The sequence below is a fragment of the Phyllobates terribilis genome, unplaced genomic scaffold, assembly GCF_046119375.1.
Source record: "Phyllobates terribilis strain yellow unplaced genomic scaffold, ASM4611937v1 Scaffold_12__6_contigs__length_324123572, whole genome shotgun sequence".
NCBI lineage: Eukaryota > Metazoa > Chordata > Amphibia > Anura > Dendrobatidae > Phyllobates > Phyllobates terribilis.
The window spans coordinates 181,112,381-181,128,289 of NW_027362772.1; the positions used below are offsets into that span (position 1 = coordinate 181,112,381).

General features: G+C 41.4%; 1 protein-coding gene across 8 annotated transcripts in view; it reads left to right on the forward strand.

Moving 5' to 3' along the window:
* PRDM16 (PR/SET domain 16) overlaps positions 1-15,909 on the forward strand; it is a 775,410-nt gene that overhangs the window by 688,308 nt on the left and 71,193 nt on the right. For all 8 annotated transcript variants that reach the window (XM_073656490.1, XM_073656494.1, XM_073656489.1 and 5 more), the window contains exon 4: positions 8,265-8,399. In XM_073656490.1, coding sequence (XP_073512591.1) covers positions 8,265-8,399 — 135 coding nt within the window. The remainder of the gene's footprint in view (positions 1-8,264; positions 8,400-15,909) is intronic.

Consider the following 15,909-nt stretch of genomic DNA (forward strand, 5'->3'; position numbering starts at 1 on the left):
CCAACCAAACCCGATCTCACACTTTGCACTGACAAGGGGCAGTACCCCGAAACACAGTGTCTGCAAATTGAGATTCTGGTTTGGCTTTTATCCTAAGTCATGTGACAAGACTCGTTAAAGGGTTGACATTGACTTTTAGGATTGTTAGTTCCTATAGGTTGTGCTAGAGTTCTAGTCCTCTTCCTCTCTGAAGAGACAATTTGCATAGCGCATAAGAAGAACTATACTACATTTCTAATTGGAGGTATTTGCTAATATTATTATTACACCTACTACATATTGGAATAGGATCTTGGAGATGGGAATATTCCTTTAAGCTAATAGTCTTAAAAACGATCCAAAAAAAGATCATATCTAACATGAGTGCTACAATCAGCCAGATTGTAGAAAAGATTTTTAGTATGGTACCTATAGGGTTATAGAAATAGAAGCTTTTTAACTTGTCTATCTGCTTACATCAAATTTATTCTGCAATTTGCACCATTTTCCCATCTCATCTAGTATTGATAAATGGACTTCAATGTACCCTGAAATACTATTGATAAAGCATATCCTCCTAAAAACGCTCAAAAAGTCCTGATGAGTAGAAAAATGTGCAGCCTTTACTAAATACTACAATGATATATTTTTTTTATTTCTACTTTTTTTTTACATACAATGTGACGGTTTATAGAGAGAAGAAATGTTTTAATTACATAGAACAAGGGGGTTGATGCCATCTGAAAATCATTAAGTATAATTGTGCAGGGCCTGGGTTAAATGAGTCTGCACACTTTGGGAGCAGGGAGCACAAATATGTAAACAGTGGGTAAGTGGCAGCCCCTGTTCCCACCTCAGAATGTTTTTTGTGCTTTCTTTTTTTTTTTTACTGAGTCGATTTTGCACATATTCTGTGCCTGCTGCTTTCTCTTTGGGTCTTTTCCAAATCAGCCTGTGTGTGACCACAGTCACCGGGTAGAGACCATGAGGAAGGAGTGGGCTTAAGCACAGGGAGGTAGATAGGAGGATGCATGTTAATCAGGGGGCTTTCATTACTAACAGCATTGTTTTACTGCCGACCCTGCTTGCTGTACTCAGAAATTAGGTAGTAAATGTTGTTCCACTTAGCTTATATAAAAATATATATATATATACATAAAAAAAAATCCTTAACACTTTGTTTATTATCAAAATCAGAAAAGTAATCTTAAACCAAAGTTCCATTCTTTCAGTTCTGCACATATTATAACGACATATTTTCTTAAAAAGTAATTGTCAGCATGAAATTGGAATCTAAAGTAAAGACATAGCTGTAATGGCAATTTAACACTGATTAAATTGGTGCCTTTGGTGAAGAAATCGGCTTTGTGGTTCTTCTTTAAACAGCATTTAAAGTTTACTGCTAATCAGATTTCGGTGCACAGGGGTGGGGCTGTGCACTGGGTCTTCTGCTCCCTCTGTGATTCCCGCCCTCCGCCTGCCTACAGACTTTGAGTGACAGATCACTTCTTTTTCTGCCTCCTCTGTTTGACATCTGGCACCATCATTGCCGTGGGCAACAAGTGTCCATGTGACAAACATTGCAGTGTGCACTATTTTCTCCATTCAAGTCTATGGGTGTGTGACGCGCCCAGGGGATGGGGACGACTCGGCGCCGGGCCTTGTTGTAGCCTGATCTCGGGGGATCTCGCGATGGTTGGCTCCCGGGTCCGTACCCTGGGGTCACTCTTAAAAGAAGGGGGGAAGTTGTATGGGATAGGGAATGTTCGTGACGCCACCTGTGGTGTCTGGTGACGATCACCAGCGCTGCCTCAGTCCTCTGAGGCCGGTGTTCAGGCAGCTTAGTTGGTGCGGCTCCCCACAGGTGGAGCGGGGCCTCAGGGCAGTGTAGGAGAAGGATGCAGGACAGAGGGGACCCAGCCGAGTCAGAGGAAGAATAGAAGAACAGGCACGCACACAGGAGTTCACTTCAGTACCTTTACTGGTGGTGTTTCAGGCACGGTCCAGGGTACTTCAGGGTGACGGGTGCATATCAGGACTCTCCCCAGTGAGCGGGTGTGGGGCTTCCTCTTCCTTGCCTTTCCTTGATAAGTTTCTGACCTGCCTGGAGCTGGCCTAACTTGGTCTCTGTATTGCACCTGCTGACTTGATGGTAGGGCCTTCTGTTGGAGATCAGACTCCCTGGTCTCTTGGGCCTCCGTGACTCCTGACCCTGGTACGTAATCAGCTTTTGGTGTTTCTGGGAAATATAGTTCGCCAGGGGTTCCGGTTATTTCTGCTGGATGTAAGCAATCCCTGCAGACGCGGACCCGGTGTCCGGTAAATGGTTTTGGGGTGAGCTGGTTAAGCTCCTCTGCCCCCTATGTTGTTTGCTCACTCCACTTGCCTTCGGCCACGCTCGGGGCCCTCTCTAGGCTTCACACGGGCAGTAGGCCTCGCTACTCTTCACAGCTCTTTTGGCGTCGGCACTCCCTAGGCTCACTAACTCGAGCTCTCTGAGTCTGGACTGAACTGATTGAGCTCCACTGCAGGCTAGCTTCTGCAGGAGCTCCTCTCAACAGACTGACCTTCTCACAGACTGACTTTCTCACAGACTGTAGACTCCAGACTAAGACTGAGCTGCCTAGCTCCACCTTCCCTTTATATATCCCTAACGGGCTCCCTCTGGTGGTCTGAGGTGGAAGGTGGAGGTGTGTGAATGCTATGAGGGCCTCTTGTGGAGAAGTCCGTCCATGCACCCCTCTGGGATCTGTGGCACCAATGCGCAGCAGGGCGTCACATGTGCAAATAAATCGGATCCCACAGAGAACATCCATAAAGCATCTGATTTCTATGGATACATTTCCACTATTAATCTAGGACATTATATGTGATCATCTACATTTTTGAATGTAGATGTATGAAATCGGATCACACACAGATGTCGCACGGACACATAAAATACGGATGACGATCAGATGAAAATCATCCGAGTTTTCTGGATGAAACTTGAATAATTTTTCAGAAGCTCATGCGACCTTGGCGTGAGGCTAAGGTCTAATGATGAAGTATTTGGTACATTTTCCGTTGCATATTTTTTGTGCGCAAAAAAATAGTAATAATAATGAAAAAATTTATTTTTATAGCGCCAACATATTTTGCAGCATATTACAATTTTAGGGACATATTAAAGTTTTAGCAAAATGGAAGGGAGTTATGTAGATGCAGCGTAAACTGATCTGCGTTGCGAATTCGAAACGCGCAGAACGTCATATGCTCTAGCGTTTAATATATGTTTCATTTTCCTGATTTTTCCCACAGACTTGAATGAGATGCAGAAATCCGCATATAAAAAACACATGCGTTTTTATTGCGTCACCGCAGCGGAAGTGCAAGATTAATTTTTTGGAATCCGCATATGACTTTATCAATAAAGGTTTATCAAAGCTAAAAAATGGGAAGTATCCTCAACAAAGAAATTTTATTTAAAACATGACATACCAAAAAGACACAAAAACCGCAGCTAAAAAACACAATAAAACACATTTAAAAAAAAAGCACTAAAACCGCAAAAAAAGCACAAGTAACCTAAGGCTACATTCCTAAGGCCGCGTATTTTTGCTGCATCAAAAACGCAACGTCTTACAGTTCCAGCAAATTGTGCTTCCTATCAATGCAGCATAAACTGACCTGCGGTGCGTGATTCAAATCCACAGAATGTAAATTTCTCTTGCAGTTTCGCTGAGTTTTTATGTGCATTTTCCCCATAGACTTGCATTAGATGTGGAAAATCTGCGTGTTCTTAGTGCGTTTCCACTGTGGAAACGCCCCAAAAACACGTGTAATCCACACATAAGTATGTCAGTAAAGTTTTGAAAAACACCATGAAGTGTCAAAAACCAAGCAGCTTTATTTAAAGCATGACACACCAACAAGAGAAAAAAACCACAGCGTCAAAAACGCAATAAAAACACATGTTAAAAAAATGCACACAAAAATGCAATGAAAAAACTCTAGTAAACTAATTTAAATAATTCTGAAACATCAAAAGCTCATCATGGGAATGTAGCCGTAGGGATTTTTTTTATATAGGTGATTAAAATCACTGAAAAATGTTGTCTAGAGGAGACTTAAGAGGTTCTGATCTCAGGGGTCCCAGTTGATGGATTTTCAGGACCTTTTAAAATTTTATAAATTTACATTTTTTTTTCCGCTTTTTTTTTTTACATTTTTTTTACCCACTAGAATGGGTAAAATACATGTATGGTATGAGGGGCCATGACTACCTTTAGGATGAATATGTGACTGAAGGGTTTTCCCTTATTTCTGAAGCCTAATAATGTAAAACAAAAAGCTCTGAGTGCAAAAGTGAGTGACAGATACATGTGAAAAAAAGCTTTTATATAACAGCAGAGGTGCGAAATACAGGAAGCTGCTGAATCCCCTGCATTAGCTAAACAATGAGCAAATGCGAAAAAACAACAGGGTTATTTGTGTGGGTTTTACAAGAACCTCTAAAATCATGATAATTATAGCGTGCTCGTCCTATAACTAAGCAAGGCCCTGTTGGGTCAGATATAATTGAGAGACCCCCTCGCCTCCACGCCAAGCCGAGCTTATGCAGGTAAAAATCAGCTGCGCTTTCTCCTAATGTGTCTTCCCTTTTAGAAATCAGAAATTCCCGCATGGATAATTCTGTTGAAAACATTAACCATATGATATTTTTAAAGGGAAATTTAGGCAGCTATTTTTGGTGGTAATGCACAGTTTAATGTAAAGCGCCCGGCATCGTGGAAGGAAAGCAATGTTGTCAAAATAGCAAATGTTTCCTCGCTTCAGTCTCACTGTGAAGTGATATTAATAATTTAGTTGTATATGTAACAAAAGTCCTTTAATCAGCTATATGTATGTCCAGAAACACATTTCCAAAACTATCAGGTTATGTTTATACGGGTCAGATACACAGCAAATATCCTACTTGGATTTTTGGGCAGAAAATCTGCCATGTATTAAAGATACCGCAAAGTGATAACAACAGTGTTACAAGATGTCAAAATATGAAGTTGTTGATGTGGTTTATTTGAGCCAAAGCCAAAAGAGGCAAGAAATAGAAGACCTTCCTTTATATTTCCCATTCCTTCTGGATGGCACAAAAACTGCACTTTTTTAATGCCAGCCTGGATTGTCCATTCCCATTACAGCTGTGCTGTGGCTCTATAATATAATCTTGCCTATGCCATAAATCCTCATAGTTCTATGCCGCATTCAAACATCATGTGTCAAATTTGAGCACGTACCGTGATGTACGGACGGTCCGCGGGTCTCCTGACCCGAACTTGACAGCTTCGCAAACATATATGAAGATGTCAGAGTGCAGATCAAGAGACCAGCAGACTGTACGTGCATCACGGTATGTGCTCGGACTATGACACATGGATGTGTGAATGCGGCATTACTTCTGCGTTCACACTTTGCGCCTTTTAGACACAACAGTCTTACAATGCTGCGGTCATTTTTCTGTTTTCCAGCACAATAAATTTATCTTCCAGAGAAACATACATGAAAAGCCGGGCTGCCATCACACCTGGTCGTGTATTCTTACAATTGAAAAGGCTGTTTCCCTGCAAGATTAGGTGATTGTGAATGGAAGAAGATGGAAAAATCGCAGTGCTACAAGGCCAAAAGTTGCAAAATGACTGCAATGTGTGAATTCAGCCATAAAGAGGTTCCCCTAAAATATTGATGACCTGTTCTTGGGATCGGTGATCAATATCAGATTGGTGGGTGTCCTAAGTCAGCAGTTACCACCTCTGGATGTACAGAATCGGAACAGCACTGCCTAGCAGCTGCTCCAAGGTCCTGCATATCAGGTTTTATTCATTTGAGTAAGTGTATGTGCCGACTATCCATAGTCATTCACGATTTTCACGGACTTACAGAATGAAAAAAATGGAGAAACTTTTTGTTTCTTCACCTCTGAAAAAAACTGGGGTCACTCTGATCAAAGTCTGATCAGAAAAATTGGACCATTTTCTCAGATATGGAAATATCAGTCGTGTGAACTTACCATAAGAGGGCATTGCACACAAAAAGGAGGGACGCTGGTCCCTCGAAAAAAAAAAATACATTTCCATTTGTACTGTTCCAGGGGAGTAGCAGCTTTTCATACTGCATATTTCACCACATCTGATTCATGGGGTGAAGATGTCCATACACTTTACACCATCTGAAGTTTACTTTAAAGACATTTCTTGTAGTAAATCTCTGACCAGAACACAGGTAGACATATTCTTGGCCTTAGGCTTGAGATGGTAGTGCAACATCAAGTTTCAAACAAGTTATGCATCTAAAAAATATGCACAATTTGACTGCAGACTTACAGCTGCGAAAATAGTTTAGAGTAACGATTTGGCAACCAGGTCACTCACACGTTATACTGCGACTTTGATAACAAAGTCATATCCAACCTTCAGATTTGGATTTTGTGGATGTCGCGGTCACGTTATGTTCCAAGTCGCAAGGAGACCACGTTGTCCACACAGACTGGACAGGTGAAGAGTAGTGATGAGCTCAAGTGCTCGTTACTCAAGTTTGCCGAGGGTGCTCGAGAAACATGTTCGAGTTCCCGCGGTAGCATGGTTCACGGATGTTAGAAAGCCCCAAAACATGTGGGGATTGCCCATGTTTGTCAGGGAATTCCCCTGTGTTTTGTGACTGTCTAACAGCTGTGAACCATGTGGCCGCGGGGACTTGAACATGTCACTCGAGCACCCGCGATACTCGGTGCATACCCGAGCACCCTCAGCAAACTCAAGTAACGAGCACTTGTGCTCATCACTAGTGAAGAGTATATTGAAACTATTCTTTAACCTATTTTCAAGCTGCACATCCAAAAGTGCTTGGGCACTTTAAGTATCAATATATTAGGACTAAGGCCTCATTCGCATGTCTGATGTTCTCTTACCAGTGTTATCCATGGTTTTCACAGATAGCACTCTTACCTATGATAGTCTATTGGGCCATTCACATGTCTTTGAAATCCATGGAAAATCACTGAGACATGTCCGATTTTGATCCAAGCGTTGGATCAAATTCGACAGTGCAAGTCTAAGGGTCACAGACTGTCACATAGGAGAAGGTGCAGAAACTTTTTTTTTTCTCCATGCACAAGAAAAACTGATGACACTCGGACCAGACTCTGATCAAAATAATTGGTCCTTTTTTCTCGTACGTGAGAAAAACATCTGAATGCCGCCTTCGGAGGCAATAAACTGCTTGTATCTACCAACCTTTGATACAAAAGTAGCAGGGAATATGATTTCCCCAAATCTGTCCCTTTTGTAAATGCAGTAAATCAGAAAACAAAGATATACTAGAGATTTGCTCTTTAAGCAATTGCCTGGTATATGTCTGCAGGTTAAACAATGGTGGATCAATACTTCATGTTTTATCAACTTGCAAAAATGATGTAAAACCTATAAAATGTGCACAGAGACAGATGAAAAACAATGTCAGTGATAATATGAGCTTTCCATGTATCATCTGCATAGAGCGTTCACTGTGGGCATTCATGCTCCTCATCTAAGCATTACATGGAGGGAAGCTCCTCGGACTCCACACATCACGGCTACACAGTGATACAATTGTGTACTGTAATTTTTTGCTGCTAGCAATGCGGGCAAAGGCCACAAATTGCTCTTCATTCCCATGCACCCTGACAATGGCTGGATTAAGACCTATCCAGATGCTCTGTAAACCTGTCTAACAAAAAAGATCTATAAAAAAAAAGCTGCCATTTACCACCAGAGTGTAGAAAATAGTGTTATGTCACTGCAATTTAAAGGCACAGTACGCCATATTTTGAGATGGGTCCTGTTTAATTGTGTATTTGAGAAAAATGCTTGGTAAAATGTTTTTCTTGCATTCGGTCAACTGGTAAACATGCAAGCAGGTAGTATCCAGATAAAGGTCGGGCTGAGTAGGCCGGTGCCTAGGGCACCATTGGGGCAGTAGCATTTTAATTTCTTTCTACACCGAATTAGAAATTGTGTCTCATTGGACCCAAATAATGCATGTTCTATCATGAATCATGCTAGGAACTTGTGAGAGGGTATATCCAAAAAAACTCCTGTCTTAGGCACCAAGTGAGCTTCTCCCAGATCAGCATGCAGAACCAGACTTCGGGACAGAGGGGGAATTGCTCTTGCGCACTGCACGATCTTTACTCCTTAAGTTGATAGAGATAAATTAAAGTTTGTAAATGTCAAAAGTCTATAACATTGTTATCTAATATTTCCTTTTCCCAGGTTTCTGAAGAATTGGAAGAAGAGAAGATGTGCATTGAAAACAGTCAATCAGGATCAGGGTGCTGGCTAAAATTTATCCGAATGGCTTGTTCCTGCGATGAACAAAACTTAGCAGTCTGTTATCAGAACGATCAGGTAAGTTCGATTGGTTGTTGTTACTTTCCGAAAAATTAGATGTCTAGAAATTGGGCAGTGCCTGAGGGACCCAGCAACCTTCAAGGTCTAGTTGGTCTTCAAGTAAATAATGAAAGTGACAGGGACTATAAGGCGGCATTACAGGGGGGTCAAAAGTTTCTACGTAGAGGGGAGATGGTTAAAAAAGTTTGTTACGGTAAATGTTGCAAATGAAGGTGGGCCTTGTAATCTAAAATGAAGGGCACATAGACAGGCTATGTGTCTTACCTTCAGCCATCGGGTATGAAGAACATGGGTTTGGGGTAAAGGTATCGGATTTTTTCACTGGTCATAGTTTTAGTTGTCACAACATTAGTAGTGGTTTACCGTTGTTCATGGAGAATGAAAGTTGACCCACATGTAAACTGTCTCATACCCTTGGTATTTTGGGCTTGGACAGGAAGAGAAGAAGTATCCTGACACATGGGCCTGGAGACTTCTAATAGTACAGTGTTTTAGTGTTGACAAAGAAAGCTTCGGTCATTTCCACTTGACCCACAAGAAGTTGTCTCTGTTATTTTGGGTTAGTTTTGAGCTAGGGAGGTCTCCCGAAATGGTTTGTGGAGCCAGGTCATTTCTCTACAGTCAACTGCCCCTTCCACACAACCAAGACTGTGATCTTGTCTGAATCTGTTAGCATGCAGATAGTGATGTTAATATAGTCAAATAATGAGCCCATTGAAGTTACAGCAGGGAAATAATACACATAGTGATGTCACAGTACAGGAGTAATGCACACAGTGATATCACAATGGTGGTAGAATTTGCACAGTGATGTCACGGAATAGACCTGATCTACTTAGTAACATTACAGCACAGCAATTATATAAATAGTGATGTCATAGTATAGGATAATGCACACTGTGATGTCATATCATGTAGCACAGGCACAACACACACGTGTATAAAAACAAATGATGTCACAGACAGTACAGGGATAACGGAATGATGTCACAGCACAAAAATAATGCAAAAAGTGACACCTGCTTCCACCGTCCATAGTGATCACTAACTGGCGTGAGACCTTTTTAGTTGTTGGTGCCCATGTTGGTACCTTGGTAGTTGTGCCATGGGACCACAACACCATAGGACACATTTTAAGGTTTTAAAGCTACAATAAAATTATCCTACTACCACACTAATATCAAAGCAACATTTTTCCTTCTTGTAGAAGAAATCGGGGAGACCACCGCCCACCACCACTACAAATAACCTCTCCTGACATGTCATTGTGAGCTGTGAAAAGATATTCTGCTGGAGTTCGCCCTCTTAAGTTATCTGTTTTGGCCTCATTTCATACTGGGTTACTGCGTTTTGTAGTAAGTGAGGCCTTCACTTCTCTTCCACTGGCGACAATGATGGAGGTTACAATTCGGCTGCGAATAGATGACTTTTGGTAAACTACCTGGCCTCATAATGAAGCAACCACTTTATCCTATAGACATTGGACCTCATAATGTAGCAATCGAACACTTATTGTTCACTTCTCCTCCCTCGGGGCATTAAGCCAGGTTACCCATTATGGCTTCGGTCAGGTAAAACCTCGTCCACCATAATTTGTAGCACGGCCGTATCTCATTTCATGCTGGTCATCAAAGTGTTTTGACACAGAGAAGGATTTTTTGATCTTTGCTGACCAGAGCCGCAGTCAGACCACTCAATCACGTTGATTAAAACCCCAAGTGCCGTTAAAAGGCACACTGACCCAATCACACACATAATTACCAGCCGCAGCACACGATTGGCATGTTGCCCCTGGTCACTTACGATATAATCATGAAACCTTTACAGGAAACAAAATAAAAAAAATCCTCATTCAGTAAGCGACTCACTGAGTTTAGTTTATATCTGATAATAAAAAGTATAGAAAGTAACCCTTTATTCTGTGTGTATATTATCAATTAGTTGTCATTGATGGACACTTGCAGGTGCAGGCTCGAAAAAATATGTTATGAACAGTCGGAGATTCATTTCTTACATTCTTTTCTTAAACAACTTTGTTTCAATAAATGACTGTATTGGGGGCATTTAGTTATTTAGTTCTTTTAGGTTTAGGAATTATATTGTTGTTCTTTTTAATTATCAAAATAACCCTGTATATATGATTCTCGACATCTACCCCAACCACTTAAAGGGAACCAATGAACAGGTTTTTGCTATGTAATCTGAGGGCAGCATGAGGTAGGGGCTGAGACACTGATTTCAGGGATGTGTCACTTATTAGGCTGTGTGCTGTTGGTTCAATACAATGGGTGCTTTATCATCAGGAGATTATCACTGCCGGACTACATCTCTGGTGCCTCCTGGTCCAACTCCGCCCCCCAGTACTGATTAGCAGCTCACTGTTAATAGACAATGTACACAGAGAGTCTGGTGTGGGCGGGGGCAGCTTTCTGAGCTCTGCTACATGCTACATCTAAAAACACTGATTGGATCAAAACTGTTCCACCCAGTAAACATCGCTGGAATCAGGGTTTCTGCCCCTACATTATGCTGCTCTCAGGTGAGGTAGCAAAATCCTGGTGAAAGATTCCCTTTAATTTCATAACTGTAACCAGTACTGGTGTGAGGAACCAAATACTGTGGGTGGCAAAAGAGGGACCTGATTTTTCTACTACTGTAGAGGTAGCAAGAAATGGAGTACCTGGAAATAATGCCCTGCGAGGATTATGGGCAACATAAGGGCTACAGTGCACACTTCTTCTAATTAATCTTGCTGGAAGCTAGAATAGCACCAATAGATATGGGCAGATGCCCAACTTTTACAGACTCCTTAATTGTACATATGCCAGTTCAATAGGAAATATGGACAGGAGTGATGCCTAAGTTTTCAATATAAGAATGATCAGCTTCTGTGGAAGCTATAACGGCAGTCAGCATTGCTAGAAAGAGATATAACCTGTCTAGGGACGGATAAAAAGGGAGTACCTGCCCTCCACTACTAAAAAGGAAGTATTGACCTTCACCAGTTACAGTAGGAGAGATTGCAGGTCTTTGTTAGTCATTTTGTAATGGCCGTAACGTCAACACATCCATCCCTGATCATGCCTCCATCGTGGTCCTGGGCCGCTCATTTTGGCAGAGTTGGACAAAACTGGAGTGAAAATGCCTAAAGTTGCAACATCCTCCTTTCTCTATGTGGGTGCCCAAGGAGGACAACGTAGTGATGGTGTCTTCTCTTTTGGAATCAAAACACATACAGTGATTCCAGTCATCCTTAGTGACCTGAAAGCAGGGCTGTGACGTGGGCGGCTGCAACATGGCTAGTGGCAGCTCCTAGGAAGGAAATGTTGCGGGACAGGTCAAGACAGGAACTTGGTTGGAAAAGGCAGGTGCATCCAGGTTTAGTATAGCCAGTACTGTAGAACTGTCATGTAGTGGAGCTGAGTTTATGATTTGATGGACATTCCATTTGTTGTTCTTCTTTGTATTCTCAAGTACAATGTTTACCTTTTTTTTGTAAACAATGATTACTTGAATTTTTTTTTTAAAAATTATGAGGGACCCCCACTAGATTTTTTTACCTAAGGACCTCCATCAACCTTAATCCATTTCTGCCTCAAGGACTTATTAGCTGTTCTTGTGATAGAAATAGTTTTCCACCGTGACACCACAAAAATTCTAGAGACGGAGAATTTTTCCTTCTCTGTCCTGTTATACAAACAAGGTGTCTGTGCCTAAGAATCTGCTGTGGCGAGGATCACTTGGCCCAGACACCCTGCTCCTAATTGCAAATCTGAAAAAAAAGCATTGACCACAATCATAGATCCTGGTTTCTGGCTGAATGGAGATTGATGTAGGCCCCCCTCCACCTCCAGAAGGAACAGAAGACAGTTGTAGTACTGAGCTGACAGTGATGGATAGATAGTAGTTTGTCCGGGCCGTGAAATAAGTTTCCCTTTGTCTGGAAACAGCAGTGGAGGTTCTTATTAGCCAAATAGATGGGGCCAATTGAAGAAATGCATTTTGCATAAAATAACTAACTTGATATTTAAGAAAATATAGCTCTAGTATTTAATAGAAAATTACATAATGGCTGTCCTGGTGCCAAATGAAAAACAAAGCGTCTAACAGTGAATTAGAGGGTCCCTCAGAGACGCACTTCACACTTTGGGAAATCTGTATTTTACGATCTACAGTAGGTTCATGCTTTATTTGAGCATAAATCAGCTAACCGTCACCGTACAAAGCAAGCACATTCAGATATGTAAGATCATTTCATGAAATATTTCCCCAAGTGATGTGCGGAAATTACCGTAGCGTTCATTCGCAACCACTGCTGGTCATGAAATTGCTGCAGATCATTGCCTATGAGGAAGAGGAGGGGTGATTGTGCTCTTCACTTCCTGGCCACATCATTTCGTTATCCTGGTAATTCAGAATGGCATTAGTGGGTGACCCTTACATAATAACTAGGGCTACTAATGTCTCTCTGTACGTGCCATAGTTTGATTTTCACCCGGGGCTACAATATGTGTGCACTACCTATAAGAAGGGTATGCTACAAGTGTGAAAAATTGTTTTTAATATCTTGTTTTAATACTGAAATGATTACTGGAACCACTGCTTGCTACAATTATTGACTACTAAATGCAGACGACTGTATTTTCAGTCCAAGTGCAATCCGACAACACATCAGATCGCACTCTGACCAATGTTAGTCTATGGGGCCGTGCACATGTCCAATTTTTTCCTCGGACTGCGTCTATCCAAGGAAAAATCACAGCATGAACGAGTTTCATCCAATATTCGGATCACACTTGGCCATGTAAGTCAATGCGTCCGTGGAAAACACTGGACTGTACTCGGATGACATCTGAGTGCTGTCCGATTTCCACGCACTGGCACAATGGCGAAGATGGAGAAGTTGCAGCATGCTCACATTGATTGCACTCAGCCATGCAAGTCAATGAGTCCATGGAAAACATTGGACTGCACTCAAATTTATTTTTTCTATCTTCTCCACATCCGAGAAAATTGGATCACACTGTGATCAAACTTTGATCAGAGTATGGATAAGCATGCTATTAGCATAATCAGGCCGGTTCTCTCGGATGAGAAAATACAATGGTGTGACCCTAGTCTAAGTCTGAGGAAATTCCAATTGAATTATTAAAATAGAAAAATTAATTTCCCTTTTTTTTTTTTTCAAAAGGTCACTTTAAGGGTATGTACACACTGACTCCAGCAGTGTGTACATACATCAAGACCGGCATGAACATTGCCAATCTTGATGAGGGGGCGCGCTGGATTCAGACGCTGCCAATTCATTAAGAAAAGCACACCTCTTAATGAATCAGGCATGTCTAAAAACTGGCGAACAACTGAATGTGCCTCAGGACAAATCTTACTCCAGTCGGAGACTAGAGTAATATTTATGGTGTAAGGAACCCCACAGCTCTCTGTGAATTAGACAAGCTGTGGTATCACACCTCTATTGAGGCCCCTCATTTTGGAAGAGTTGGACAAAGCTGGAGTGAAAACCCCTAAAGTGAAAACGCGCAACTCCGAGTTGCGCAAAAATTTTGTGACTTTTCAAAGCAATTTACCCCAAAATTCTAGAATATTGTCTTGGATAAATTTGGGCCACTGAGGTTTATTCAGTTTTAGGAACAGAAACTCTTCAATCAAATGACTTGTCATTTTTGAACTCCTCATGGTTTTTGTAGAGTTTTTGCTCCAAAAACGCCCAAAAAAACCTCAGAGTGAACATACCCTAATACAGACAAGATGGTGTCTAGAGACTGATATGTGGCAAAACATTGTCTAAGTCAACCTAGGATGGAAAATGGTTGTACTATTCAGACAATCACTTTTTGTTTGAAGGGTCCTTCACAATAGGCTCACTAAAGGAAATCCAATTGCTGGGACCAGCAGAGATCAACTATAATCTATAGGAGAATCCATTAGCCAGTGTCCAAAGCAGAGAAAACAAGGCATTGCATAGCATAGTTCCCATTAAGATAGGCTATTTCTGTAGTGCACTGACCTGCTGGGTTCTCCAGACACCCTTACAAATAAATGGGGCACCTAAATAAGGACCCCTCTCTATTAACTTCTTAAAGAGTCTTTTATAGGGTCCCTTTGGAGATATTGCACTGGGGCCCCCGCACTGCAAGTTACGTCACTGTCTGTCATATGGTATTTTGGCAATTGGAAAAAAATATATAATTTTTTTTTAACTTATTTTATTATTTTAACGGAACACTTTTTTGGGGGATTCAGGGAGGGGGCTTTTGTACCTTGCTGTTGAACTTATACACCTACAAAAAAAACACTAAATCATACATACAAAGGTTTAGTGGATATTCAGCTTCAACAACCTACAAAGAATGAATAGCCACTCAGAAATAACTACATATTCAGTTTTAGCAATGTATGAAATATTTAACAAAATTACATTAAAATATATAGGAAGCTTCACACAAAAGAATATTAATGGAAAACGTACCATATAAGGGTGTAATATGTACAGTCAGTATTATGCTCTATAATAAGTAAATGGCTGCGCATTAAACACATAGCATTGAATAAAATAGAATATAATAATGAGCAAGTAAAAAAAATATATATATACTGTACATACTACCATTATCCACTAACTAAATGTATACAATATAACATGGATAACTAGCATAGAAATAGTTTAATACAAATTTCAAATGTTAATATACCATATATAAGAAGAGACTGACCAAAAAGTATACACCCCAGGACTCCAACGTACATTTCGCCTTCGCTTTTTCAAGTTCTCCTCAAGTTTCGCATTGGCTTTCTCAAATTGAACTTAATTTTACCGCCATGAAAATCCATCAGTACTGGCATTGACCATGGCAGTTATAAAAGTCAAATGCGTGGAATTAGAGGTAACTCCAGACCTGTCACGGGTGTGTCAGGTGTGACAGACAGTCATCCTGGATCCTGCTGTAGAAGGTCATTGCATTTGGCTCTGCAGGCGCCTTCTTGATCTTCTCATCTCTTTAGTGTAGTGATATCCTTCTCCTTCTAGGAAACAGCAGTGACCACCACCTTCTGCTGCTAATTGACACACCCTTCCTGGAAGTTTAAATGCCTTCAGTCTCTCCTGAGAGTCGCCACTGATAGCTCTATTTTCCTGTGTCCAGGCTTGAAGTACTAGCAGTCAGCTAGTGTCTTCTTGGAGTTCCCTTGGAGGATAGTTGGCTTGATCTCTCTGGTGTCCTCTCAAGCTAAATGTTTCCCTTGTCTGTTTACCTGTTTGTCTTTAGTTGCAGTGTGGGCTGACTAATGCTCACCCTGTCCCCTCCCTACCTAGGGCCTATCGCTAGGGGCAGTCAGGGAATAGGTTTCCTGCTCGGTGATAGGTGCGGAACCTATTTAGAGACGTTTGGGGAGCCAGGGTGTTGTCAGATCTGCCTAAGGGTCTCCACTCTCCCTTTCCCTAGTGTTTGGGCTTCCTCCCCCTCTTCCCGTTGTTGTGCACTAAGTCTTT